Here is a 25,555-nt window from a genome sequence, read left to right as displayed (position 1 = left end):
TAATCATTTTTGTTGCTCTTCTCTGCATCTCTTACAATTCTAATATATATTTTTTGGGATGGGGTAAGTTGAACTGCATGCAATATTCAAGGTGTGGGCGAGTCATGGATTTATGTAGTGACATATTATTTTCTGTTTTAGTGATCCCATTCCTAATGGTTTCTAACATTGTTAGCTTTTTTGACTGCTGATGCACATTGAGTGGATGTTTTCAAAGAACTGTCCATGATGACTCCAAGATCTTTCTTGAGTGGTAACAGCTAATTTTAGACCCCATCATTTTGTGGGATTATTTTTTCCAAGTGCATTACTTTGCACGCATCAATGTTGAATTTTGTCTGCTGTTGTGCTATCTTTGCCGTCAGCTTTGGACTTAACTATCTTGAATAATTTGGTATTTTCTGCAAATTTTGTCACCTCACTGTTTGCCCCTTTTTTCCAGATTATTTATGAATATGGTGAACAGTACTGGTCCTAGTACAGATTCTTGGGGGATTCTGCTATATACTTTTCTCCACTGTCAAAACTGACAATTTATTCCTACCCTTTTGTTTCCTATCTTTTAACCAGTTATTGATTCATAAGATGATCTTCTCACTTATTCCATGGCTGCTTAAGACCTTTTGCTTAAGACCTTTTGTTAAGGGACCTTGTCAGAGGCTTTCTGAAAGTCCAAGTACACTATATTCACCGGGTCACCCTTGTGCACTGCTTATTGACACCCTCAAAGAAATAGATTGGTGAGACATAATTTCCGTTTACAAAAAGCGAGATATCCCCAACATATCATGTTTAACTATGCATTCCTGTTGTTTCAACCAGTTTGCCTGGTACTGAAATTAGGCTTACTAGCCTGTAATTGCCAGGATTCCCTTGGGAGCCTTTTTGACGTTAAATTAGCTCTTCTCCAGTTATCTGATACAGAGGCTGATTTTAAGAGAGAGGTTACATGCAACAGTTTGTAGTTCTTCAGTTTCATATTTGAGTTCCTTCAGAACTCTTAGGTAAATACCATCTGGTCCTGGTGACTTATTACTGTTAAGTTTTATTAATTTGTTCCAGCACCTCCTTTATTGATACCTCAATCTGGGACAGTTCCTTAGATTTATCAGCTAACAAGAATGGCATGGGTGTGGAGATCTCTCCAACATCCTCTACAGTGAAGACCAAAGCTAAATGAATTATTTGCATCTCTGCAAGGGTCTTGTCTTCCTTGAGAGCTCCTTTTAACATCCTGATTTTTTTCCAGTGGCTTCAGTTGACTGCTTGGCAGTTTTCCTGCTTCTGATGTAGTGTTTTTGGTTGTTTTTTTTTTTTAAGTTGCTGTTAGTTTTTGTCTTTAGCTAGGTGCTCTTCAAATTCTTTCTTGGCCTGCTTAATTATAGTTTTACACTTGGCTTGGCAGAGTTTATGCTGCTTTCTATTTTCATCACTAGGATCTGACTTACAATTTCTAAAGGAGGCCTCTAACTGTCTCTTTTAATTTGCTGGTCAACCATGGTGGCACTTTTTTTGTTCTTACTGTTTTTTATTTAGAGTATACGGTTAGTTTAAGCCTCTGTTATGCTGGTTTCAAATAGTCGCCAGGCAGTTTGCAGGCATTTCGTCCTTGTGACTGTTCCTTTTAATTTCCGTTAAACTAGCTTCCTCATTTTTGGGTGATTTCTTTTTTGAAGATAAAATGCACTGTGGTGGGTTTCTTTGGTATTTTCCCTCCTAACAAGAAGTATTAAATTTAATTACCTTATGATGACTATATTAAGTGGTTCAGCTGTATTCACTTGTTTGACCAAATCCTGTGCCACACCTAGAACTTACAAGAATTGCCTCTTCTTTTCTGGATTCCAGGACTAGCTGCTCCAAGAAGCAGTCACTAATGGTGTCTAGAAAGTTTTATCTCTACATTCCTTCCTGAGGTGATAGATACACAGTCAATATGAGGATAGGGTGAAATCTTCCACTATAATAGCTTTTTCTGTCTTTATAGCCTTTGTAATCTTGCTAAACTTTTCAGTCACCGTCCTGGTCAAGAGGTTGGTAGTATATTCTTACTGCTCTACTTTTGGTTGTTTTAAGCATGGAATTTCTAGTCAGAGAGATTCTATGGTACAATTTAAGTCTCAAGATTTTTATTTTAATTGATTCTGATTTCCTTGGCACATGGTGCCACTCTCTCTACCAGCAAGACATGTTGTCATTGATATTACCGCACCTTGTTTATTTTCCAAATTCCACAAGTTTCCACAATGCTGCTTCTATCAATATCCTCATTTAATGCCAAGCACTCTAGTTTACCCATCTTAGTATTTAGGCTTCTGGCATTAGTATATAACCCTTTGTACCTTTTGTCAATATTGAGTTGCTTGCCGTCATGTGTTGTATTTAAATAAGACTTTTTAACATTTGACTGTTCCTCACTAGCTCCTACCTGCATGCTACCACCTTCTTTCCTATCCTGTTTCCTGACATAACATAGCAAAAAGAACTTCAGCTATACTGATATCACTGGAAAAGCTAATGGATCATGGACATCTCAGCATACACTTATTGGAAATGGGGAGAAAGAAGCTTGCAGAATAACTTATTCACTGTGAGGAAATAAGATACTCTTTGCGTCTGTATGGAAAATATAATATTACCTATGAAATACTAGTAATATTTACAAGGAAAACATAACAGCCATACTGGATCAGGTCAATGGTCATTCTAGCCTAGGATCTTGTATCTGACAGTGCCCAGTACCAAAGCTTCAGGTGGAGAGTGCAGAATAGGGCAACTGGAATGATTCACCCTCTTTTCCCCTTCTGGCAGTCAGAGGTTTAGGATTGTCCCAAGCATGGGATTGCACCTCTGGCCATCTTGGCCAATAGCCATTGATGGACCTATCCTCTGAACTTTTATAGGTCTTTTTTGAACCCAGTTATATTTCAAGTGATCACGACATCCCATGGCAATGAGGGAAAATATTTATCCTGTTTTGAATCACTGTTCACTAAAATAAGTATGATTTGTTTCCTATGGGCTTTTTCATATTTGACTTCAAGTCACTTTAGAGAAAGTGTTCTCAATTAAAGTACCAGTAATTTGTTTGAGATTTAATAACTGTTGAAAAATTGATCTGGTATTCTGGTATTGGATATGACTCTTTAGTTCCTTTTAACTCTTCATTTATGGAATGTAGGAAATTCCTTTTTACTACTTGTAGGTATTTGTTAGATTATCCTTGTTTAAATTCTACCTCCGTGGAAATAAACCTGGTTATTCTTTTTGTACATAAGGCATGGGTTCTCAGTCTGGGATTTGTGAACAAGTCCAGGAAAATGGCAACCATCCTTTCATCTATGCCTAGATAGGAGTGGGGAAAGTCCCTACATTTGTGTGTGATTATATGAGGTGGAAAAGTTTTGAGAAACACTGAAGTAAAGGATTCACTTTGTGTCATTGTCTTTGTATAAAGTCCTACCTAATATGTGAAATTGAGAATATTCGAAAACTTTATAAATTACTGGAACCATACACTTGAAGCTGTAGCTGGAAATGAGATTTTTCTCCCTTCTAGCCAACTTAACTAAAATGTAACAATTTTTCTATTTTCATGATCTTTCACTGTCAATATATTTCCTTATTCCTGGATCAGCTTTGTTTTTTTCTGACTTATAAATTGCAATTTTTGTTTCTTTGCTTTGGTTTCCCTTTTAGAATTTATTGTACTGCATAATAATGTCAGAAATAGATTACCACTATACTGCTCCACATTTTCAGCCCTGTGGAAATATTTACTCCCCACTCCTGGGAGACAAGCAAGTATTATTCTTGCAGTAAAATTGGGAAACTGAACCAAAGAGATTAATTGACATGTTCAACAGCTCACAGTCAATGGTAGAGCTAGATTTAAAATTCAAGAATTCTTGGCTTCTGGGTCCATGCTCTGTGAACTAGGCTGTCTCTTTGTAGAAGTTTTGAGGGATGCCTAAATTGCAGTCACAATATTTGGAAAGACTTTAGACAAGGATTCAGTAATCCTAGTGCCCCTCTATATATTCCAAAATCAGTTTGGTTTCCAATTCTATGGAAGATGGCTATAGCAGATATACTGCTTTCTAATTTAGGCACATCTCTTGTGCTAAGGGAATCAGAGTCTTGACTATAAGTGATGCTGAAGAGTCTTGGTTGAGTCCACATGACCTGAAAATATGGAAGATGTTAAAGTTTAAAAGTACTTCAAAAAAGTGGTGAGGATGCAGATTAAACCTACTTTCCTCAACACCCACGACCCCTGTCCTAAGGTTGACAGCCTAACTGGAAAAAGTCTCTGCAATCTTAATTTTTGCTGCTTCAGTAAATTAAATGAGATCTAGAGTTAAAAATGGTTTCCAAACAAATCACAAGAGGACAGTTGCATATTCATTTCTAGTCTTCTATTAATTGTTAGAATTTGCCAAGTTATGTTATTTCATTCTTCCTGTATGTTTTCCAGTCTCATTAAGACTTTTATAAACTTTGTATCTTTCAGCTACTACTCCGTGGTTTGAGGCTTACAGAGAGAGCTTTCTTCAGTCCATGCCTGCATCAGATCATGAATTCCTAAACCACTATGTAGCATGTATCCTTTGAGTCTTAAATATGGACTCTGGTTCGCTAAAATTAAATGAGTTGGAATGTTATAGCTGACTCTTCATTGCGAAACATAGTATATAAGGAGTTTGGGGGTTTTGAGTGTAACTTTAAAGCTATTGATATTGCCTCTATGCTTTTACTTCTATTTAAATTCCTCTTCCTCAGTCCCTCTAGCACACATAATTACACACACTTGCTAAAGGACGAAAATGCCGGCATTACGTAGGAGAGTTGTAAATTTACTATTGTAGATAAGTGCTCTTGGTCTATATAACCAGATAATCAAATCTGTTACTCACGGTACAAAAGATGAGAGTCTTGTTCCACTTTCAAGTGGAAATGGCTAGGTCAGATGCACTCTGCTCTTTTCACCCCATAGCTGAGGAAGGCGAGGGTTCTGAGATTTCTGTTGTGGAGTTATCCCTGAGCCCTGCTTCACAATTCTGTTATCATATAAAATTCTGGTAATAGGTATCTGAAGCCACAGTCCCTCACGCTGGTAAGGGCAAGGAGTGTTTTTTGGGTTATTTTGTTTTTTTCCAATTCCAGAGCTCCCTGCTGGTACAACAGTGGGTTTTGAATCTGCTACTCTATCCTGATCGAGTTTCTAGTTTTGAGTGTCTCTCCTCAGTGAAAACTAGTACACTGTTGTGTTTTATAAACAGCAGCAGTGATATTGATCTGATTGTGTCCATATCACTGTTGCTCACAGGGTTCTGAACAGCGGCCGTAAAATCTAGTGGTGCTGGCCATTTTCATTCTGTAGCTGGACGACAGTACTGCATAAGATAACTTAACACTTGGAAGGTTAACTGAACTACAACAACTGACAACTTTCTTGTCTAGCTTATTGTGAAGCTGATGATTTTTGTCTAAGTTTTGTACTCTTCCTGGATGACACACTTTTTTCATGTCCTCCAAATACTAATCTACATATACAACTAACCTAGTTAGTATAGCACTAAACTTTCCTCTTGACATACTGTTACAAATATCTAGCAACTCCTTTCTTTCCCCTAGCTATATGCTTTTAAGTAAGATTGCCAATATATCTTCATAGAACTGAGACGCTACAAAAGTTTAGGGTATTACCCCACTGTCCAATTTGATTTTATGTTGAGCTATTAAACAGATTTCATACTTCATGGGATAAACTCTAAAATATTTGTCATCTTTTGGTTTGAATGGGAGTTAACAGGATGCACACTAAGGATTCTATGATGATTTCTAATATCACTTTTAAAAAGTCTGTAGGCAGTTTTAAAAAATCTGCACCGGTTCTAGCAAAGAGGTTTTAATTACTGTAGAAATTATTCTTTAGTATGTGTCTGTGACAGAAGGCAAGTTCAAAGTTGTAGTAGTGTTGCATGATTCTTTAAAAACGCCACAAACAAAATCTTGTTTTTTCTCAAACAGCCCTACATAGAAGGCATTAGTATTGATAATCTTGCGTGCTATCTTTAACTTGGACTTTATGATTATTGTATACGCTTTGTTTAAACTTGAACGTTCAGATATTCTGTTTGAATTTGCCAGTGTAATGCTGGATTAATAATATTGGAAACTGAGCAAATGTTTTCAAAATTAAGAGTAGAAAGTTAGGCTCCTAAAATACAGTTCTTTCGAAAATCAGATGATATGTTTAGGCAACTAAATTTAGGGTACTTTTTAAAAAATGGTTCAGGATTCCTGGGCATGTTTACTAAGATTAGCATTGGAACACTCTCTTGGGCAATCTTTTTTTTAAAACTAACCAATCTTCTCTCTTCCTTTCTCATTCCTACCTCTAAGACAAAGTATGTATTTCTTTAGAATATTGTTCAGTTATTACTGTGTCATGCATGTGGACAAACACATGTTCACCTTAATCACTTACTGTTAGCTTTACTTGTGAACTGATTCTTTCCCCAAAATACCAGTGATTAGGTCATTTTCTTTACTTAGGGTATGTCTACATCTACAATTTTGCAGCGCTGGTTGTTACAGCTGTATTAGTACAGCTGTATAGGGCCAGCGCTGCAGAGTGGTCACACTTACAGCAACCAGCGCTGCAAGTGGTGTTAGATGTGGCCACACTGCAGCGCTGTTGGGCGGCTTCAAGGGGGGTTAGGGGAACGCGAGAGCAAACCGCGGGGAAGCAGGTCTCCTTCCCCGTGGTTTGATCCAGTGTTCCCCGAACACCCCTCCCCCAAGCAGGTCTCCTTCCCCGCGGTTTGTTCTCGCGTTCCCCGAACCCCCGTGCAAGCAGGTCTCCTTTCCAGTGGTTTGCTCCGGTGTTTTTTGAACCCCCGTGCAAGCAGATCTCCTTCCCCGCGATGTGCTGTCGCTTTCCCCGAACCCCCCTGCAAACCGCAGGGAAGGAGATCTGCTTGCACGGGGGTTAGGGGAACGCGAGAGCAAACCGCAGGGAAGGAGACCTGCTTCCCCGCGGTTTGCTCTCGTGTTCCCCGAACCCCCCTGCAAACCGCGGGGAAGGAGACCTGCTTGATTACCAGAGAGGCTTCCTCTGGTATGCTGGGATACCTGTTTATTCCACGGAGGTCAAGAAAAACGCAGGTGAGTGTTTACACCTGATGACCAGCGCTGGATCCTCTACACCCGAGTTTCAACGGGTGTACGACCAGCGCTGCAAACAGAGAGTTGCAGCGCTGGTGATGCCCTGCAGATGTGTACACCTCCTAAGTTGCAGCGCTATAACTCCCTCACCAGCACTGCAACTTTGTGGTGTAGACAAGGCCATAGTTATATTAGTAAGTGGCACCTGGATGCCATTACAAAAAAGTTGTGAGCTCAACAAGTTTAATTTAAACTCCTACCAATTCCCCCCATCCCCTCCCCGCCCCCATTTATAATTATAGAATCTTAGAACTGGAAGGGACCTTGAGAAGTCATCTGGTCCAGTTCCATGCATTCATGGCAGGAATAAATATTATCTAGTACAGGGGTAGGCAACCTATATCACGGGTGCCGAAGGTGGCACGCGAGTTGATTTTCAGTGGCACTCACACTGCCCGGGTCCTGGCCACTGGTCCAGGGGGCTCTGCATTTTAATTTAATTTTAAATGAAGCTTCTTAAACATTCTGAAACCTTATTGACATTACATACAACAATAGTCAGTTATATATTATAGACTTATAGAAAGAGACCTTCTAAAAAGATTAAAGTGTATTACTGGCACACAAAACCTTAAATTAGAGTGCATAAATGAAGACATGGCACACCACTTCTGAAAGGTTGCTGACCCCGATCTAGTATTATAATGTACCATTGATTCAGCTGACTTTTTTTTTTAAAGTTACAAATATCCACTTGTTTAAATTGCTTGGCCAAAAAAAAAAAACACTTTTGCAGCAATCAAAAATGGATAATTGTATAGTCATTAACATAGATGTAATCTTAAACGTAGTAAAGCAAGCAGGCTATGATATCATGAATTGATGGTATTTGTGATGAGATCATATCCTTAGTGTGAATTCAGGTATGCTTGTAGTTTCTTCTAGTGAACCTGAACCTGTGGAGCAATTTCTGAAGCTGTCACAAGAGCAGCATAGAATTCAGCACAGCAGTGAATATGCATATCCAAAATGGTTTATACCAAACACACTCAAATATTATGTATTGCTACATGATGTAAGTGCAGGAGAGGAACAAAGGTGGGTTTTTATCTTTTACCTTATGGTTTTACTGAACATTAAGAAAAGCTTGTTTTGCTGAAATGCTGACTCTGGAAACTAACATATGTGCATGTGTGTGCACATACAAAAAATTCAGTTGCCTCTTTTAATATAATTGACCAGTATGGAGACTGGTCCAGGCAGATTTACTTATTAAATGTTTTCTCTCAAACTTCTTTTTGTATGTGCATGTGAAATACACAAAGAACTAATTCCAGTTTTATGAAGTAGGCAATATCTAGTGTCTTTAATTTCTTTCTAAAGTGAATTATCTTAATCATCTGCATCTTGTATTGCAACCTTTTTAATTAATGCTAACATGTATGTTGAGGGGTAGGTGATTTGTTTTTTCCAAACAAAATTTTTTTAATGTTTGTAGATTGCTAGATTAGATTGTAAATATCTTGGGCATATTGGGCATCACAGACTTGAATACCACTTACCGTATTATATATTATTTCTAGCATGTTTAAGAAAGAAAACTGTCTGGTTAGAACAGTGTCTCAGATTTATAGTGATTAAAGGTGTTGGCTACAATGGTGCTAGGAAATAAGGAGACGTTACCATGGTTAGAGTGGTATGAGCCCATCTCTGTCCTCTTGTTTTTCAGCTATGCATCCCTAAATGCTTTAACATAAACAAATTTGTTTCATGTGGTAATCCAGTGGGTTACTATATTACTTTTGGTAGTTTTCTCCTAATTTTTTCTACAGGTCAATAGAAATGCCATCATTAGGACTACTGTTATCTTAATCCTATCAGTTTATCCCTTCGTTCGAACTTTTTTCTCCTCTGCTTGTTTTAGTCTTACTGTCATATCTCTTTCCTTTCTGATCTCCTCTTTAGCTTCTAACTTTTCTTGTTGCCTTCCTTTCTCCCACCCCCTTCTTAGTAGAGAATAAGCAGATACTGCCAGATAGTAGCAGTTACATCTACTCAGTTTCCCTTTGCACACCTTCCAGGGGTCGAGTGTTTCTGCACTGGAGTTCTGCTATGTTGGCTTCCACTCTGTCTCTGCTGCGAACTGCTATACAAAGTGTGTCTGGGAAAGTAGCAGACACAGCTGTTGGGAAGAGTTTTGTAGATGCTGATGGGAGATTTGCAAGCAATTTATCTGTCAGAAATAGAGTAGAAAACTTGGGAACTACACTTCTGTTCTACAACTTTTGTGTGACAGGAAATCTGTGAACACTGTTTTTAATATGTACTCTGAACCCACCCCCTACACTTGAGCCTGATCAACTCAAGTGTAGTTTGATTGGATGCCAGTAAAGAAACTCAGTAAAGAGTCCAGCTGAACTGATTTCTTGGAGTCCAGAGAACTGGATAAAGTATTCTCCCAGAATTGGGCAAGATATTCTGGATAAGACAAGTGGGAAAAGTCTCAGAGGGAATCCCAATACTTTGCAATGTGTGAATTGCTTCAAGAAAGCTACTTCCAGTTTGAGACAAACTGACTATATTTGAGTTCTGTTTCAGAGCTGACTCAGTATATGAAGAAATGAAACAGAGATATGGAACACAGGGTTGCTATTTACTTAAAATAAATTCTCGAGGATCTAACAGGGGAGCAGATGAACAAATACCAGATCCTTGGAGTCAGTATCTCCAGAAAAACAGTATCCAAAACCAGGTATGTGTTCAAAAATGTTTGAAACCCACACTGTAATGACTATTGTAATCATGTTGGCTAACTTTGTTTCTGCAATTTTGTCATGGCTCTGTATTAGCAGTGCTATTCCTGTGGAATTGTGCCATCGTGGATCATTCACCAAGGTATTCCCAAACACAGTAGCATAAGATTTATTTCGTCCCTTCCCCACACTATTTTTGTTTCTGAGGGCACTACGTCAAGCAAAAGTCCTCTAAATGAAGATTATGTACCACTTAAATATATAAAATCAATGATTGGAATAGTGGAATCCTTGAGCACTCAGAGAAATAACCTCTGCATTTTGTGAATTTCTCCAGTTATTCTTGTCCTCCAGCCCCAGGTAGTTAACAGCGTAAGCTCTTTACACATGCTTGCTTTCTTGAAGCTTTCTCAGGCTAACTTTCTTCCCCTCAGTTGAAGATTTTGGAAGTGTTTTAGGAAATGAGTGAACAAAAAGAGTGCCAAGAGGAAACACGTAAATGCTTCTTTAGTGGTGAGGTATTAGACCCTATCAGACTGGTTGCATCTGCCTTTGTCAGGACTTTTAATAGCAGTGCATGTCAATCTCTGAAGTATTTAGCATCCTCTTCATCACAAGTCTGAGAAGCAGATCTCTTCAGCCAAAGAACCTCTGATGCAGAGGGAAACACTGCACTGCACTGAAAACAGCTCATCTCCTTTGGGGATGTGGCACCTCTTTCCCTGCTCTATTTTCTCTGATAAAAAGTCTTTGACTAAAGTGTATTGCGGAGTCTCTCCCTCATTCCTGCTAAATATATGGTGACACCTGAAATTTAATGGAATTGTTGTCAAAGCCACTCTGCCACTGAAGGCTGAAGTTGTTTCTACCTCCTCTGCTCTATTTGATATAATATCTCTAAAATATCTGATTATTTTCTAATGAGCTAACTTGGAGTGGTTCAGCTGTCATGAATTTGGACCTTTTCTGAACCCCTCATCTGCCCCTGATTCTCTGACTTTTTTTTCACACTTCCAGGCAATTTCTCAAAGCTTTAAGAGTTAGCTGTTGAAAAGCTAACTTGTAAGAGGAGCATCCATTTAAAATATGGGTTGACACTGCTTCCTAAAATGTAATATCTGAATAATCAAACTTCTGTGGGAAGACTTAATAGGAATTGCTAATGATTTGCAAACAGCTTTTTAAAAACTGGCTGTGCTAATGCTCTTTGTTTTTCCTGATAGGAATCTTATGATGATGGTCCATATACTGTAATTTCAAATAAGAATGCTGACCACTTAATATCAGATGGCTTAGATAATGACATCCAAGGTATTTTTGTAACTTTTTAAATTTTTGTTCAAAATATAATGTTAATGTAGGCATATACATGTAAAGTAAAATATATATGTCATTTGTCTTGTATCATTATAAAACAATGTTCAGTTGCACAAGGAATGGGATGGTAAAGAATATGAAGAATATATTATGCCTTTATATACATTGGTTATGTGGCCTCATCTGGACTACTGCATGCCTTACTGGTCTCCCCATCTCAAAAAGAACATTGCAGATCTAGAGGGATGTCAGAAGTGTAGTGAATGACAAAGAGCATTGGAAAAAACTCACATCAGAAGACGATTGTTTACCTCAGAAAGGAGACAAGAGGGGACATGAAATCGTCTACAATAATGCATAGTCTGGAAAAGATAGGTTGAGAACTTCTGCTCTCCTTGTCACAGCAAGGGGGCATTCAGTGAAATTAAAAGGTGTGAAATTTAAAGCTGATAAAATACTTTTTTCATACAATATGAAATTAAACTGGAACACTATTTCAGGAAGTTGTGGAGCTCAAGAACAAGATTCAAATAAGGATTAGTGACTTACGTGGAAATCAAGAATGTTCCGAATTATCGATAACAATTTGTGGAAGGGATAGTAAACCTCATGCATCAGGATTTTAGACACTTTCCAAGTATTAGAAATCAGGATGGGACCTAACGTGATGTGAGAGACAGCTTACTTTGCGTAGTCATAAAGTTTAAGACCAGAAGCGTCACCAGATCATCTAGTCATGAGTCCTGTGTATCACAGGACACCAATGCCATCCAGCATCGTCCGCTGTGAACCCAACAACCAAAATTAGACTGAACCAAAGTCCATCAGGACCTCCTCAATGGCAGGGAAATGATTGAGATATACCCAGATCAGTGCTTCTCTACCCATGGGCTGTATGCAGGCCTGTTAGCACACAGCTGTGGCCCAGCTGTTTGCTAAAAAAATTCAAAGGTTCCCACACTGATTGCTTCACTTCTGGGTCCCTGCAGGGGCCAGGCCAGGACCAGCTGAGGGAGATGGTGCCAAGGAGTCCTGCTTGAGCAGGAAAGGCGAAGCAGCCCCTGTGGCAGGGGAGGAGCTCAGGTCGCAATCAGCCAGCAGCCTACTGCTTCCTCCCTCCATGCTCTGCAGGGATGTACTAAGAGTGCTGCTGTCAAGGGGAGTGCTGCCTCCTTGCCTCTGGGCATCTGCGCCTGGAGAAATGTGGGGGAGGGAGACACGACAAGGACGGGGGACATATGCCTTTCCACTAGCCACAGCTATGTGTCACCTCTTGAGGGGATGAGCATGCTCTGGGCTGCAGTGCATCCTGGGCTGCTGCAGCAGATAGCACCCGCCTGTCTGGCCATGTCTGAACCCAGAGCTCACAACCAGAGCAGGAGACTGCCCTGTAAGTCATTACTTACAAATAATGGTACACATTTTAAAGCAACAGCTGATGCAGAGTCGAAATGTCTGGTGGCTTCTCAACTGGAGTCCCCCATGGCTTGGTGGGTGGAATCACCCGACTGTCTGGGAGCCGGCGTGGAGAGACATGTTCCCAATCGGGCAGCCACAGCAGGCAGGGTGGGGAGGAGCTCTCTCCCCACTCCTGTGCATTCTCTGCTACAGGGCTCTAATGCCTTCTGAAACAGCGACCTTCCCTGACCTGGACAGCGCTCCAGTGTTGAGCCCACCGTGGGGCTGAGTGTATGCTGCTTGTGCGCTGAGCTGGGCTTAGAGCAACCCCCTCTAACCCAACTGCACCCCCTCCATATTTACTACTGCTAGCCGGAGGTCAGTGCTCGCTCACCCACACACAGGGACAGCAGCAAAGCAGCCTCCAGCAGGGCTCTGCCCCCACCTCAGAGGTGCCCAGGGCACAGAGCTGCTGTGTGCCACGTGCCATGCAAGCTGCCCTTGTACTACAGCACAGCAGTCCAGAGGAGGACACACTGTTGACACTGCAGCTGTTTTGTGGGTCCAGTTCAGGCAAGGCTTAATGTGGGCAGAGTCGCAAGGGGTCACAGTCCTGGCAAAAAAAAAAGAATTTAAAAATGGATTTGGGTCAGTGCACTTTCAGCCCTGCCCTACCAAGTGCATGAACATTTATTTCAGTTTATTATCATAGACAGCCCATCCGCCCACCCTCATGTGCTTTTTCCAGGCCACTTTAAGCACTGTGCTCAGGGATTCACAATTACCTTGCAGTCATCAACAGCCCAGAACAAGCCTGACAGTTGTACAGTAACTGGTTGATTCATCCCCCCTCACCTCCTCTCCCAAGTATTATATATCATGGGCACTGGTATTGTGTATTATGTGAATGTGGCCCACATAGCAACATAGGTGTTGGAGCTAAAGGTGGCAGCGCCCCTGGATTGAAGTGATTTCCATCATATGCGGGGTTTACAGTTCGGTTCAATGGCTCTTAGCACCCCCACTATACAAATTGTTCCACAACCCCTCCCTAACACACACAGAGCCGCATATGCAGCCCACAATGGTAAATGGGTTGAGAACCACTGAACTAGATAATCCTGGCAAGTGCCCCGCATCCACAAGCTGCAGAGAAAGCGACCTTGGAGAGTTTTGGCTGCTAATCTGAGCTGGGGTAAAATTCCTTCCTGACCCCACATACATCAGTCATCTAAACCCAGACTATGTGAGCAAGAACCTGAGAGAGAGAATGCTCAATGCCACCTCAGAGCCCAGGCCCTCTCTAGCCAATGTCCCATCTCCACCATAGCCATCCCTGATCCTTTCTGACCCCTCAGGTGACTGGCTGAAAGCCTGAAGCATGAGCTTGGGGAGCATAAAACCTAAACTGGAAATGAGTTCCAGGGCTGCTGAGCCCTGCTCCTTGTCATACAATCACATTCATAATCACACATCTGCCTGTTATGGGTTTCTTGCATCTTCTTTTGAAACATCTGATGTCATTCACTGTTGAAGACAGGATGTTGGAGTAGATTAAACCCTCACAGTTCATCCAGTAGAGCAATTCCTATCTCAGCTTCTAAATGTTATGTTAATTTTCTGTAGTTCAGAATATTTTTTGAGTATTTTTGCTATTAGTGTATGCCCTTGAGCTATGTGGTGTGCTACAGTCTGCAACCTTCTGGCAAGTGCTGATCATTCAGGGGCTATCTAGACTCCTCCAATCATGGAGCATTCCTGGTGAGGTTATATAAAGAGGCATGTCCTCCACAAACCCTCTTTCATCCATTAACCTTGTAACACACTGGAATTTCTCTAGTATGTCATCTTGTTGGCAGTTTCCTTCTTTTAGAGCAGGCTTCTTGTAAATAGCTGGATTAGAGTAGGAGCTGATAACAAAACTAAACAACCTTGTTCCATTGGAAGGGGCTGGACGGGACTTTTTTTTTTTTTTGGAGTAACTTTGATTGTAGGAGCTGCTCTAATATTGTGATTTAACTTGGGGAAAAAAAATCTGGATGCCCACTTCAGAACAGCTTCCCAGTCTTAGACCTCTTTTGTCTGATGCTTGGGTGAAGGACACTTGTCTATATGATGTTCCAGCTTCCTTAAATTCTTCAATCAGGTCCAGAAGAGTTGGGGGAACTGTGTTCCAATCCATACTTATGGGCAAAGCCCTTAAAGCTTCTAATGCAGATTCAGGGTCATAACAAGTTTCAGGGTCTTGCTGAAATACTAATTTCTGAATGTCTCTGAATCTGGTGCCAAAAAGGAGTGGATGGTTTAGTTGGTATCGCAACTTTTTTTTTTTCTCTTGAGGTTGAGCGACTGAGAAGAGAGCAGAATACACAATCATTTCCTGGAGTCCCATGCTTCCAAGCAATCCTAAAATTTCAGTGCCAGAGTTTGATCTTTGCCGGATAAAGGGCAAGGCCTGTCAATCCCTGTTGAGGTTTTATCTACCACAAGGGGAGGATACAGACACCAGTGATTTCCAAGATGTTAGTCTACTGTGGTGGATTAATTCTCAGTGTTTGCAGAAGGGTTACTTGTGGATTGCTACCCCTTCTTCTGTAGTTTAGGTGATGGACTGGAGCACTCTTCTAAACCAGCGAACCACTCATAAATTTTAGCTCTTTAGAGGCTTGGTACTGTTCTTAAATCTCCCAAGAGTGGAGCTTTTTACTGACCATACATAGAGAAATGATGGTTACACAGCTGAAATTGGAGGGGTTTTGAATAGACTTTCAATAAAAAAAAAAGACAAAAAACCCCAACAAAAACAAAACACAACCCTGCCGCCCCCCTCCCCCCAACAAACCACCTCAACCCACATGCTTCACCAGCCTCCACGCTGGAAAACAAGTGCTACTCTAGATTCTGAGATATGATGATCTTGCATAATTTTATCTGAAATAATCAATTGCTTGAGGCAGCTAGTGAACAGGAGCAGCAAACAGGGAAGTTTTGCAAGGGAGTTCTCCAAGTCAAATAAGTGTAACCATGTGACACTGGGGGTGAGTTTGTTTGTGTGCCTGCAGTGTACTTGCTTGATATTTATAGTGTGGTCTATTCTGGGGACTGTTTGCTGGGCCAAGCATCCTGCTAGGCTAGGTTGAGAGTTTAATAATGAGGCTTTAGCCTGCTCTTTTCAATGCAAGCAACTCATGGTCCCCAGAGGTAGTCTGGTCTCAAGAACCCAGATTGCTGAACTGGAGGAGCTAAGGTAGACAGAGGTACATATGTGAAACTTTCAGGGACACGATAAAGCGGTCCCACCTCTTTGTTCTGTTGAGGAAGATGAAAGTCTTGAGGAAGGAGCCCTAAAAGTGGAGAGAAATGATCTCATAGTTGAGACCCTCCTTCCAGATAATGTCATGGTATCTGCTTGCACTAAGGGTACCCCTCTAGGGGAGGAGACCCCAGTTATTAGGAAGAGACAGGTAATAGTATTGAGGGATTCGTTATTAGAAATATGGATAGTTGTGTTTGTGATAACTGGGAGAACCGCATGGTGAATTGCCTGCTGGGAGTGGAGGTTGCGAGCTTCTTGAGAAATCTAGGTAGACTATGCAGAGTGCTGGGGAGGAGATGGTGGTTGCAGTACATGTAGGTACCAGTGACATAGGAAGAGGTAGGAGAGAGATCCTGGAGGCCAAGTTTAGGTTAAGTAAGAAATTGTAGTCCAGGACCTGCATGGTAGTATTCTCTGAAATGCTTCCAGTTCCATTCGTAGAGTCCATTAGACAGGGAGACCTGTAGAGTCTCAATGTGTGGAGGATTTAGGTTTATTAGAACTGGTGAACCTTTGGGGGAAGGGGTTAACGTGTACAGGAGGGATGGACTCCACCTAAACCAAAATGGAACTAGATGGCTGGCAGGTAAAATTAAAAAGGTTGTATTGGAGTTTTTAACAAGAGTTTCCCCTGACCTAATGGGGAAAGCTGACGTGTGGAAAAGCACACAGTTTGGACAGCGACATTCCTTAAGGATAATTTATTAAAGGGGGTACTCTATATCCTAGTAAAGAATAGAGGATAGAAGTTGACAAAACGAGAGTCTCATTCAATTAGATCATATCAAGCCAGGCAACTAAATATTGACAGATTTTTATAAGTGCTTGTATACAAATGAGAGAAGTCTAAATACTAAGCTGGGTGAACTCAAGTGCCTGGTATTAAATGAAGGTATCAATATAATAAGCGTCACAGAAACTTGATGGAATGATGATGATCAATGGAACATAATACCAGGGTACAAAATCTATAGACATGATAGAGCAGGTCATGCTGGTGGGGGATTGGCACTAGATGAAAGAAAGCAGTCAAATATAGTAAAAATCTGAAATGACTTAAACTGTATTAGAGTCTCTGTGGATAGGTATGCCATACTTGAATAATAAAAAATATAGCAGTAAGAATATTCTGCCCACCACCTTACCAGAATGGTGATGGTAATTGTGAAATGCTCAGTGAGAGGAGAGTCTACAAAAGCAGAAACACCAATAATAATGGGGGATATCAGCTGTCTCCATATTGACCAGGAACATGTCACCTCAGGACAGGATGCAAAGATAAAATTTGTAGACACCATAAATGACTGCTTCTTGGAGAAGTTAATCCTGGAACTCACAAGGGAAGAGGCAATTCTTGAATTAGTCCTAAGTGGCACACAGGATCTTGTCCAAGAGGTCATTAGCTGAACCACTTAGCAATAGCAATCATAATGTAATTAAATTTAACATCCTTATGGGGGGAAAAGTGCCAAAGAAACCTACCACAGTATCATTTAACTTCAAAAAGTGGAACTACAAAAAATGAGGAAGCTAGTTAAACAAAATTAAAAGTAAGTCACAAGGTTGAAATGCCTGCAGATTGCCTGGGAACTATTTAAAAACACCATAATACAGGCTTAGACTAAATGTATACCCCAAGTTAACAAACAAACAAAAGGACCAAAAAAATGCCAGTATGGCCAAACATAGTACAAGAGGTGCTTGGAGGCCAAAAAAAAAAAGGCACTTTTAAAAATTGGAGTCAAATCCTAGTGAAGAAAATAGAAAGCATAAATTCTTCCAGGTCAAGTGTAAAAGTTTTTTTAATTAAGCTGACTAAAAAAGAATTTGAAGAGCAACTAGCAAACACCACACACTCTTACATCAGAAGCAGGAAGGCTGCCAAACAATCACTGGGGCCACTGAACGATCAAGATGCTAAAGGAACACTCAAAGAAAACAAGGATATTGGAGAGAAGCTAAATTTAATTCTTTGCATAAGTCTTCACTGCAGAGGACATGAAGGAGATTCACATACCCTCAATTTTGTCACCTAAACAGAATGGCTTGGAACTGTCCTAGATTGAGATGTCAGTAAAGGAGGTTTTGGAACACATTGATACAGTAAAACAGTTATAAGGCACCAGGACCACATGGCATTTACCCAAGAGTTCTGAAGGAACTCAAATATGAAATTGCAGAACTACTAACTGTGGTATGTAACCTGTCACTTAAATCAGCTTCTGTACCAAATGACTGGAGGATGGCTAATGTAACAGCGATTTAAAAAAGTGTCTCCAGAGCCTGTCCTGGCAATTATAGGCCAATAAACCTAATTTCCGTACCAGGCAAATTGGTTCAAACTATAGTAAAGAACAGAATTATCAGACACATAGATGAATACATGTATGAAAACGTACAGCACTGTCCAATACAACGGCTCAGTCTCTGAGGCTTTCCAAATTCGTAGCAGAGTTAAGGAACTCTGTCCCAGCTTTGGGATCTTCTCCCTGCTACTGAAACAAGCTTTTGGTTCCTCAACTGAGGGGATCTACGTGCACACAAGATCAGATGGAAAGCTGTTTGGTCTTGCAAGACTCAGATCTAAAACAAAGACTTAAGAGGTCCTTATCCAACACCTCTTTGCCAATGATGCAGCAGTGACAGCCCACACTGGAGCTCATCTTCAAAGCCTAATGGACAGTTTTTCCAAAGCTTGCCAAGACTTTGGGCTTACTATAAGCCTAGAAAAGACTAACATAGTGTGCCAAGGAGTTGAGGAAACACCCTCCATCAAGATCAACAACTATGGACTTGAAGTGGTGAATGCGTTCACATACCTGGGATCCACTACCACAGTCAACTTTTCACTTGAAATGGAACTCAACATCCGCTTTGGAAAAGTCACCACAACAATGTCTAGACTGAACAAGAGGGTATGGCAAAACAACAAATTGACAGAACACACAAAGATCTGTCTATCGTGCATGTGTTATCAGCACACTTTTGTATGGGAGCGAGACATGAACCTTATATTCTCATCAGGAAAAGAGGCTCAACAGCTTTCATATGTGTTGCCTTTGTCGAATCTTTAGAATCTCCTGGAGGAAGAGTCACCAGCACTGAGGTGCTCAAACAGGGCAGCATAGCCAGCATGCAAACACTACTGAAACAGAGACGCCTCCGCTGGCTTGGGCACGTGTGCTGCATGAGTGATGAGCGCATCCCAAAGGATTTCCTCTATGGCCAATTGGCATCTGGAAAAAGACCCAAAGGATGCTCAAAATTGTGTTTCAAGGCAGTCTGCAAGTGAGACCTTGAAGAAATGGATGTGGACAAATGGGAAGATCACACAAGACTGCAGCCTTTGGAAACAAGAGCTTAACAAAGGTCGCCGGAGTTATGAGAGGAAACAGTCCAGCTAAGCAGTGGAGAAAAGAGCTCTCAGAAGGCAGAGCTCAAAGGCTTGAAGCATCGCCTTTAAATGTGACAGATGTAGCAGAGATTGTGGATCTCTTCAGCTGAATAAATTCTTTACCTCTCGGAGGCACATACCCATGGTCTCTCGAGACTAAAGGATGCCTACTGCTAGATGAATACGATAGGTTGGGGAAGAGTAAACACAACTTTTACAAAGGGAAAACATGCCTCGCTAAACTACTAAAATTCTCTGAGGAGGTCAAAAAGCATGTGGACAAGAATGATCCAGTCAGTATAATGTACCTGGACGCTTTGAAAGGCTTTGACAAGGTCCCTCACCAAAGGCTTTTGGACAAAGTAAGCAGTCATGGGATAAGGGATTGAAAAGTGAGGTGGAAATATTTGCAGATGATAGAAAATTACTCAAGATAGTTAATTCCAAAGCTGATAGCGAAGCATTACAAAGGGATCGTCATGAGACTGGGTGACAAAATGGCAGATGAAATTCAATGATAAATGCAAAGTGATGCAGATTGGAAACATAATCCCAAGTATTTGCACAAAATGAGGTCTAAGTTAGCTGTTACCATTCAAGAAAGAGATCTTGGTGTCATTGGGGATAGTTCTCTGAAAACATTTGCTCAGTGTGCAGTGGCAGTCAAAAAAGTTAACAATGTTAGGAATCATTAAGAAAGAGATAAATAAGACAGAAAATATCATAATGCCACTATATAAATCCATGGCTCACCTACACCTTGAATATGCAGTTCAATCTCCCCATCTCAAACAAGACATTAGAATTGAAAAAGGTGCAGAGAAGGGGAACAAAATGATTTGGGGTATGGAGTGGCTTCAATGTGAGGAGAGATTAAAGATAGGAACTTCTCAGCATAGAAGAGAGATGACTAAAGGACCATGTGATATAGACAACCAAAGGGGCATATGATAGAGGTCTATAAAATTATGAATAGTATGGAGAAAGTAAATGAGGAAGTTTTACTCTAATTTACACCTTCACATTGCACAAGAACTAGGGATTATCCAATGAAATGAATAGGCAGCAGGTTTAAAATAACCCAACATAACGCACAGTCACCCTGTGGAACTTATTTCTAGGAGATGTTGTGAAGGCCAAGAGTATATAACTGAGTTTAAAAAAGAATTAGATAAGTTCAGGAAGGTTAGGTCCATCAATGACTATTAGCCAAGATGGTTAGGCATGCAACAAAGGATGTCCCTAAACTTCTGACTTTGGAAAGCTGGGACTAGATTACAGGGGACAGATCATTTGATAATTGATCTGTTCATTCCTTCTGAAGCATCTGATGCTGACCACTGTCAGAAGACAGGATACTGGGCTAGATGGTCTGACCCAGTATGGACATTGTTCTTAAATCACTTTGCTTCTCCCTCTCCTCCTCTCCCATTCAAGAGGGTTCTAGGTCTTGGTGCAATGTTTTCTACTGACAATCTGGTCAATCCACAGTTTTAGGAGAACAGCTTTCATTTACAAGTTGGCACAACTAATTACGTGAATAACTAATCATACACATGCATTTAACAAAGCTTTGGATAGGGGAAGTTAGAGTAAGCATATGTGTAACAGGCTATAACATAAGCTTGTAAAGATTACTTAAAATATAAATTTTTGTTTTCAGGAAATAACTGAATGCACAACTAGTGAAATAGAACCTTTTATTTTTCAGTAGATGGTTTATCAAATAACTTTAAGGCTCACCCTCTTCAACTGGATCATCTAAGTGATACTAGTAGCAGTTTTGATGGCACTGATTACATAAGGACTACTTCATCACTGCATGAATCAAAGAAGACAAGTTCTGGGACTCCTCATGGTGCATGTTTAACGCTCACAGATCATGATCGCATCAGACAATTCATACAGGAGTTCACATTTAGGGGGCTTTTGCCACATATAGAGAAAACAATTCGACAGCTTAATGATCAGGTAAGTCGCTCAGTAAAACAATTTTTGCCTACTTAATAAATGTGGTGCTCTGAATCTTTTGTAGCATGGATCTGAATATCCAAAAGGCTCTTTATCTAAAATAGGGTTATGTCCCTCCATATCTATTAATTACTTTTAATTTTTTTTGATTATTCAGTCTTATGTCCCCATCAAATTTGATTTATTAGTGATTGATGTGTATATCTAAAACATGAACGTGAATAAAACACATTGCTTTTTTAGTAATGTCAGTGTTTGGTACCTGCATGTTTGAAAAAATAATAAAAGTAGGCTTTTAACTATTTAACAGACTATTGGAAGTTATAGGTTAAGTGTTTTTAACCTAGAGAGTTAATCTGATTTTTGGACTGTGCAGTGCATCACACACACACTATTTCCTCTTATCCAACTTGAACTGAAATGAAGTCCTGTAAACTTTAACCATGACTCAACTTGTGGCATGATGTAGCAACTGTGGTGATAGCATAGCTGTAATATAATTTAGTTACTTTAGCAAAGCCAGTAACTTCTCCACTATCAAGAGCATATGCCTCAGCCCTGAGGCACTTTTAAAACACTGAGGTATTTTTTTCCTCAGCCTTGAGATACTTTGACTTCTCAATGCAAGTGAATGCTTAATAGTGCTGATGACCAAAATCCATGTACTTTCATCTGTAGCTGGCCAGAATATTGTGCTCTGATCTGGTCAGAGGTTTCCAGGCTTCCTTTCAACTCTTACCTAGTAGTGATTCCACCTCTCTCAGAAATAGAGGACATGTACCACTGACAAAGTGCAGCAGCTTTCTTGCTTATTAAGATAAATTACAGTAACCACATTTTTCAAGTGTTTGCTCTCTTCTCCTGATATTCAAATGTCTCCATGGGATTGGATCTAGCTAGTTGAGAAGTTGCTTCTCCCTCAGCATCCATTACTTCCTATGATAACACATGGGAAGTGTTGAACAACAGGAGGAAGCTCGCATGCAGGAGGAAGAACTTCCACAGGAGCTGAGCCTAGAGCATGAAAACTACTCTCAGAAATCAGAGTGACTAGATCTCACTGCCTTGAGAACCAAATGCACACCATCTCTTTAGAATCCTTTCTCTCAAAGGAGCAAAGATATATTATGGTGATGAAGACCATATGAATACCAAATAGATTGTCTGTATACACAGTAATCAAGTACTTATGTTGCTTCCTGGGAAGGAAGAAAGGGTTGCATTTTTGTTTTTAGATACTTGGGAGTCCCTTACATCCTGCGATAAGGGCCACAAGTACTTGAAGATTCCTCCCACATAACCTAAGATACTGTTACATGAGCACAAACTACTTCACAAGTAGCTAAAAGCATCTGTGCCATAATGCATCTGCACAAGGAGTTGGAGTGTACAGTCTTACCTTTGTAACTCCTGGTGTCTCAATGCTGAACCATGCTATTGTATTGTTCTTTGTTTAATTTCTTTAGAAATATTGCTCATCTCCAGACCCTTCTATTGCACTCCATAACCCTTTAAGTCCTGTGATTAAGCTCAAGAGTTGGTCCATGATACACAGAATTACCTCGCTGCACATTATGTGGTGGGGACCTATGGCAGGTTTAGCAGAGGAGGTGTGTTGCCCCCGTTAAGGGCAACTAGAGAGCCAACGTGTTACCTGCGACATGGAGGCAGCCCTATTCCAGGTCAATGTGGGGACTCTGACCAATCCCCAGTGGGGGCTATTTGTGCCCATGTCTGGGCAATGAAAGCCATCTTTTCACTGGGGAGGCTAAGTAGCACCCCCATTCTGAACCGTTAAAGTAGCTGAAATACACGGTTTTCATCATGATCTTCAGAGGATGTTAAGGTAGTCGCTCCTTTCTCGAGGGATGGGGAAGGAATCTTTCTCCTCATCACCAGATTGGCCAAGGTAAAGTGGGCTTTTTTGCCTTCCCCATAGTGGGTTGGGGCTTGAAGGGAGGCAAAGAACAAAACAGGATGTAGGTGGTTGTGATGTCTCGCAACTCCTTATGTTAGCATGGGGCAGGTGTCCAGTGCAGGTATTCCATAGAGAATAGATATGATGATCAGATAAAATGGATTGGAAAAAGATTTAAAGAAGGTATTCTTTAAACCTGTGGAAATGGTGATGGTGGAGAGTTCAGGGTTCCTCTGACTGATACAGCTGGGAGTCAGCCCCTCCATCATTCCAGGGGATGTGGGGGCAAGATCCCAGCAGTGGGTTTGTTGTGGACCAGTAGGGGTGAGGAGGAGGAGGGATGCCAGCCCAGTGTATATGTAAATGATTATGGAATTACCTGCATTGTACAATTTTTATCTCTAGACATTTAGGAATAAAGTTGCAGCCTAATTAAACCACATCTAGTGTCTCCAGTTCTCCTTCCAGCATTGCCAGACAAAGACATACATTTAAAAAAGTGTATTTTATTTGTTAGACAATATGGACAAACTTTTTAATGCTGTTGAAAGGAACTGTGGTGCTCTTCACTTTGCATAAAAGAAACAAGCAAACTAAACCTTTCCCCTAATTTAGAAAAGGTTTAAACTTTTGTGGAAAACTTCCTGCTGGTGCAGCTCCACATGTGGGAGTACTAGTCTGGAAAAGGCAGCTGCAACCACCAGCATTTAACCCTGTTCAAAGCAGGGCTAACCAATAAACAAAGTGTGTATAGAATCACTGGTTGCTGTGAGAGCCTTGTACACTCTACAATGATGGGAAAATTTTACCTGAGAGCCTAGTATAGTCAAGGCCTAACCTGAAATCTAGCCTAACCCAGATATGAACATGTCCTCTCAACCTATGTTTGGGGCTAAACATGATAATAAAAGAACTATATATTGCAGCAAAGAGTCCTGTGGCACCTTATAGACTAACAGACGTATTGGAGCATGAGCTTTCATGGGTGAATACGTCTGACGAAGTGGGTATTCACCCACAAAAGCTTATGCTCCAATGCGTCTGTTAGTCTACATGGTGCCACAGGTCTCTTTGCTGCTTTTACAGATCCAGACTAACATGGCTACCTCTCTGATACTTGAACTATATATTGTAATCAAGCATAGATGACAAGTAGTTGAACTGATCGAATTCTTTGAAGTTTTCCAAATCTGAGTGCATTTATGAAATAAACTCTACATCCATGCAAGGGGTGTACTGCTTTAATTATATCAGTTTTTGTACCACCTTGCACATTTAAACTGTGTACACAAGCCTCGACAAAGCTTCGGCATTCTGGATTTTTCTGGGTTGTACTGACAGTTTTACTGTTTCTATTAAAGGAATTCAGACTTTACGTTGCAGTTAATTCAGTAACATAATTGTTGTAATTTTCTCTTCCAGTTAATATCCAGGAAAGGTTTGAGTCGATCACTATTTTCTGCAACAAAAAAATGGTTTAGTGGCAGTAAAGTTCCAGAGAAAAGCATAAATGAGCTGAAAAATACATCTGGCTTATTGTAAGTAAAGCTATTAATCTTCCATTTGTAAGTTTTAGTGAAAATACTAAACATTTTGATTTGGAGAAGCTCCCTAAGTATAAGTTATGTCTTCAGAATGGTCTTAGTTTAAAGCTAACTTGACCAAAATGTTGATAACATGAATGTACTGTATATAGCGTTCATTAGCAAAATTGTTGATATTTACTAAAAATTTATGAACTTGGGCAAAACAAAGCATAGCAGAATTTTATTTGGTCTTAAACTTTTTTCCTAACCTGAGTTAAAACAGAGTGTGAGAGAAGTTCTGTTTTTGAACAAATCAGCTTTACTAATGCAGCCTTTACACTTTCCTTATTTCAAATGTTTTTATAGAAAAATTTCCATGGACAAGGAGGGAGGAACACATCTTAAGAGAAATTAGGTTAGCCATGGCCTTGTCAAAAAGTTGCACTGGTTTAACTTAAATCAGTTTTTTAAATTGTTTTAGTTAAAATGATGTAAACCCATTTGTGGACATAGTTATTTTAGTGTAAGTGTCCTATGCCATTTTATCTTAAACTTGTTCCTAATCAACATGGAAGCTAAACCAAAATAAGCCTGGCTTGGACTGTAATGAATGTCCATGCAGCCTGTTTTTGGACTTAAAAGAGATATAAGGTAAACCAGAGCAACTTTTTTGAGCGCTATAACATGAAACTAATGCATGAGGGCAGATAATCCTTGCAAGCGGAAATTTAGGGACAAGCATTGCCCTGTAAACACCTGTCCTTAGCCACAGAGCTTGAAGTTGTTACT

The 25,555-nt window shown here is 40.4% G+C and overlaps 1 protein-coding gene across 11 annotated transcripts in view; it reads left to right on the top strand.

Moving 5' to 3' along the window:
* TRAPPC8 (trafficking protein particle complex 8) overlaps positions 1-25,555 on the top strand; it is a 116,305-nt gene that overhangs the window by 18,335 nt on the left and 72,415 nt on the right. For 6 of the 11 annotated variants that reach the window (XM_030552981.1, XM_030552977.1, XM_030552975.1 and 3 more), the window contains 6 exons: positions 4,514-4,603; positions 8,097-8,271; positions 9,772-9,925; positions 11,150-11,237; positions 21,063-21,322; positions 24,663-24,778. In XM_030552981.1, coding sequence (XP_030408841.1) covers positions 4,514-4,603; positions 8,097-8,271; positions 9,772-9,925; positions 11,150-11,237; positions 21,063-21,322; positions 24,663-24,778 — 883 coding nt within the window. The remainder of the gene's footprint in view (positions 1-4,513; positions 4,604-8,096; positions 8,272-9,771; positions 9,926-11,149; positions 11,238-21,062; positions 21,323-24,662; positions 24,779-25,555) is intronic. The other 5 variants (XM_030552976.1, XM_030552982.1, XM_030552978.1 and 2 more) reach the window with 1 other exon arrangement.

Source organism: Gopherus evgoodei, chromosome 2, assembly GCF_007399415.2.
Source record: "Gopherus evgoodei ecotype Sinaloan lineage chromosome 2, rGopEvg1_v1.p, whole genome shotgun sequence".
NCBI lineage: Eukaryota > Metazoa > Chordata > Testudines > Testudinidae > Gopherus > Gopherus evgoodei.
The sequence above is the reverse complement of the archived record's forward strand: the minus strand, read 5'-3'. Positions and strand labels throughout refer to the sequence as shown.